General features: G+C 42.7%; 1 protein-coding gene across 1 annotated transcript; it reads left to right on the top strand.

The window, feature by feature from the left end:
- Positions 1-357: 357 nt before the first annotated feature.
- On the top strand, positions 358-2709 carry Lrrn1 (leucine rich repeat neuronal 1). The gene has a single exon (XM_052172632.1). It carries the CDS (start codon positions 406-408, stop codon positions 2554-2556), a length of 2151 nt encoding a protein of 716 aa, XP_052028592.1. The 5' UTR covers positions 358-405; the 3' UTR covers positions 2557-2709.
- Positions 2710-3586: the final 877 nt, after the last annotated feature.

The raw sequence follows: 3586 nt of genomic DNA on the forward strand, positions 1-3586 counted from the left end.
CCTAAGGCTCAGAGTCTGCTTAGGTATTCTGAAAGCATTCTGAACACATTTCTTCAGTTCTATGAGTGGATATACCCTTGTAGTAAACAAAAGGCCGTCTACAGAATAAGCATAACATCTCCCCTGATTTAATTTTCAGACACGTCTCCAGACTTTGATTTGGCTGAAGTAACTCCCACAAGGACCTGTGCACATGCCTGGAATTGAGTGACACGGTTCAAGGACTTCAGATTGCATCCTGCCTCTTGGGAAGTTCTGAAAAAAAAAAAAAACTGTACCTTCAGACTCTGGAATTCTGTTCAAATGAGGCTCGCTTGAATGTTTATACTGTCTGCTTGTTGTTCTACCTGCCACTGACTAGTGTTCAGATCTTGGTCAGGAACTGGGTGTGGTTGGCACGCCACCATGGCCAGATTGACCACTGGGAAAGCAGCTTGCCAGATGGTGCTGGGCTTGCTGATAACTTCATTAACTGAGTCTTCCATACTGAATAGTGAGTGTCCTCAGCTCTGTGTTTGTGAAATTCGTCCTTGGTTTACCCCACAGTCCACATACAGAGAAGCCACCACTGTTGATTGTAATGACCTCCGCCTCACAAGGATCCCTGGCAACCTCTCTAGTGACACACAAGTGCTTCTCTTACAGAGCAATAACATCGCCAAGACCGTGGATGAGCTGCAGCAGCTTTTCAACTTGACTGAGCTGGATTTCTCCCAGAACAACTTTACAAACATCAAAGAGGTAGGGCTGGCAAACTTGACCCAGCTCACAACCCTGCATCTAGAGGAAAATCAGATTTCAGAGATGACGGATTACTGTCTGCAAGACCTCAGCAACCTTCAAGAACTCTACATCAACCATAACCAGATCAGTACAATCTCTGCTAACGCCTTTTCTGGCTTGAAAAATCTCTTAAGGCTGCACCTGAATTCCAATAAATTGAAAGTGATCGATAGTCGCTGGTTTGATTCCACACCCAACCTGGAAATTCTCATGATTGGAGAAAACCCGGTGATTGGAATCCTAGACATGAACTTCAGACCTCTCACCAACCTGAGAAGTCTAGTTTTAGCAGGAATGTACCTCACTGATGTTCCTGGAAACGCCTTGGTAGGTTTGGATAGCCTCGAGAGCCTGTCTTTCTATGACAACAAACTGATCAAAGTCCCTCAGCTTGCCCTGCAGAAAGTTCCAAATTTGAAATTCTTAGACCTCAATAAAAATCCCATTCACAAAATCCAAGAAGGCGACTTTAAAGATATGCTTCGGTTGAAAGAGCTGGGAATCAACAACATGGGGGAGCTGGTTTCGGTGGACCGCTACGCCCTGGATAACTTGCCAGAACTGACAAAGCTAGAAGCAACCAACAACCCCAAACTGTCATACATCCACCGCTTGGCTTTCCGGAGTGTCCCAGCGCTAGAAAGCTTGATGTTGAACAACAACGCCTTGAACGCCGTGTACCAAAAAACAGTGGAATCTCTTCCCAATCTGCGCGAGATTAGCATCCACAGCAATCCCCTGAGGTGTGACTGTGTCATCCACTGGATTAACTCCAACAAGACCAACATTCGCTTCATGGAGCCCCTCTCCATGTTCTGCGCCATGCCACCTGAGTACAGAGGGCAGCAGGTGAAGGAGGTGTTGATCCAGGACTCAAGCGAGCAGTGTCTTCCGATGATATCACACGACACATTCCCAAATCATTTAAACATGGACATCGGCACAACACTTTTCCTAGACTGTCGGGCCATGGCTGAGCCAGAACCAGAGATTTACTGGGTCACCCCCATTGGAAATAAGATAACTGTGGAAACTCTTTCAGATAAATACAAGCTAAGTAGTGAGGGCACCTTGGAGATAGCAAACATACAGATTGAAGATTCAGGAAGGTACACATGTGTTGCCCAGAACGTCCAAGGAGCAGACACTCGAGTGGCAACAATCAAGGTTAACGGAACCCTTCTAGATGGTGCCCAGGTGCTGAAAATATACGTCAAACAGACAGAATCTCACTCGATTTTAGTATCCTGGAAAGTTAATTCCAATGTCATGACATCAAACTTAAAATGGTCATCTGCCACTATGAAGATTGACAACCCCCACATAACGTACACAGCCAGGGTGCCAGTTGATGTCCATGAATATAACCTTACGCATCTGCAGCCTTCTACAGATTATGAAGTGTGTCTCACGGTGTCCAACATCCACCAGCAAACTCAAAAGTCGTGTGTCAATGTCACAACCAAAACCGCTGCCTTTGCCCTGGACATCTCCGACCATGAAACCAGCACAGCCCTTGCTGCGGTGATGGGGTCCATGTTCGCCGTCATCAGTCTAGCATCCATTGCTATTTACATCGCAAAAAGGTTTAAGAGGAAAAATTACCACCATTCACTTAAAAAGTATATGCAAAAAACCTCATCCATCCCATTGAACGAGCTGTACCCCCCACTCATTAACCTCTGGGAAGGTGACAGTGACAAGGACAAAGATGGCTCAGCAGACACCAAGCCAACCCAGGTCGACACATCCAGAAGCTACTACATGTGGTAACTCAGTGGGTATTTTGCTTCTGGTAGTAAGGAGCACAAAGACATTTTTGCTTTATTCTGCAAAAGTAACAAGGTGAAGAAGACTTTTGTACTTTTGACTTTGCTAGTTGTGGCAGAGTGGAGAGGATGGATGGATATTTCAAAATTTTTTAGTATAGCGTATCGCAAGGGTTTGACACAGCTGGTAGTGACTCTCAGCTTCCAGTTTGTGTTTGGTTTTTATCCTTATCATTATTATGATTATTATTATATTATTATCATTATTTTATTTTAGTTGATGTGCTAAACTCAGTAATGCTGTCTTAACTACAATGCTCAATAAAAAATGATTACTGACAGGTGGGGGTTATCCTGTGCTTGACCCCTTTCTTCTGAAGCCATCAATAAGAAGAACCCGTCCTCTCAACAGCTAACATATGGTTGGGAAGCAGCATTAAATCTTTTGTAGCAATCTGGTCTACAGACTTTAACTCAAGCTAAGACTAAACTTGCTACTTTGTTGAATGATGTTAGTTGACTGTACTGTAATGTTGTATCAACTGAACTGAATGTTTGCCTTTCAGCAACAACTTTCTTTTCCTTCCTCTTTGTTTTTTAATAGTTAAAGAGGCTTAGAACAAGCTAACAGGCAATAGAAATATGTATATCAGATTTTCTAATGTAATGAACTACATGTTACTTGTTACTATATTCTTTTTATCTTTAGTAGACACTTTTAAAGAAGAAAAGATAATTTTGTTGTGTTTAACTCACCAACTTGGAGTATAATGAAGACAGAAGTATAATAAATTAGTTTGTTCTGATTTTTTAGAACACTTGCAATAATGTATCATTTATTAGTTCTTGCTAGTTGTGTAGCATACAAAGGACACCATACAAAGGACAACTACATGTGTGCATGCTCCCTTTCACAGTCAGGTTCTAAAATCTGTTCCTTTCTTTTTGTAAAGAAAGAAGTATCCATTTTAACTATGACATCCTGGGCAGTGAGATGGCTCAAAGAGGAAAGGTTCCTGCTGCCAAACCTGACC

This window comes from Apodemus sylvaticus, chromosome 2 (assembly GCF_947179515.1).
Source record: "Apodemus sylvaticus chromosome 2, mApoSyl1.1, whole genome shotgun sequence".
Taxonomy (NCBI): Eukaryota; Metazoa; Chordata; class Mammalia; order Rodentia; family Muridae; genus Apodemus; species Apodemus sylvaticus.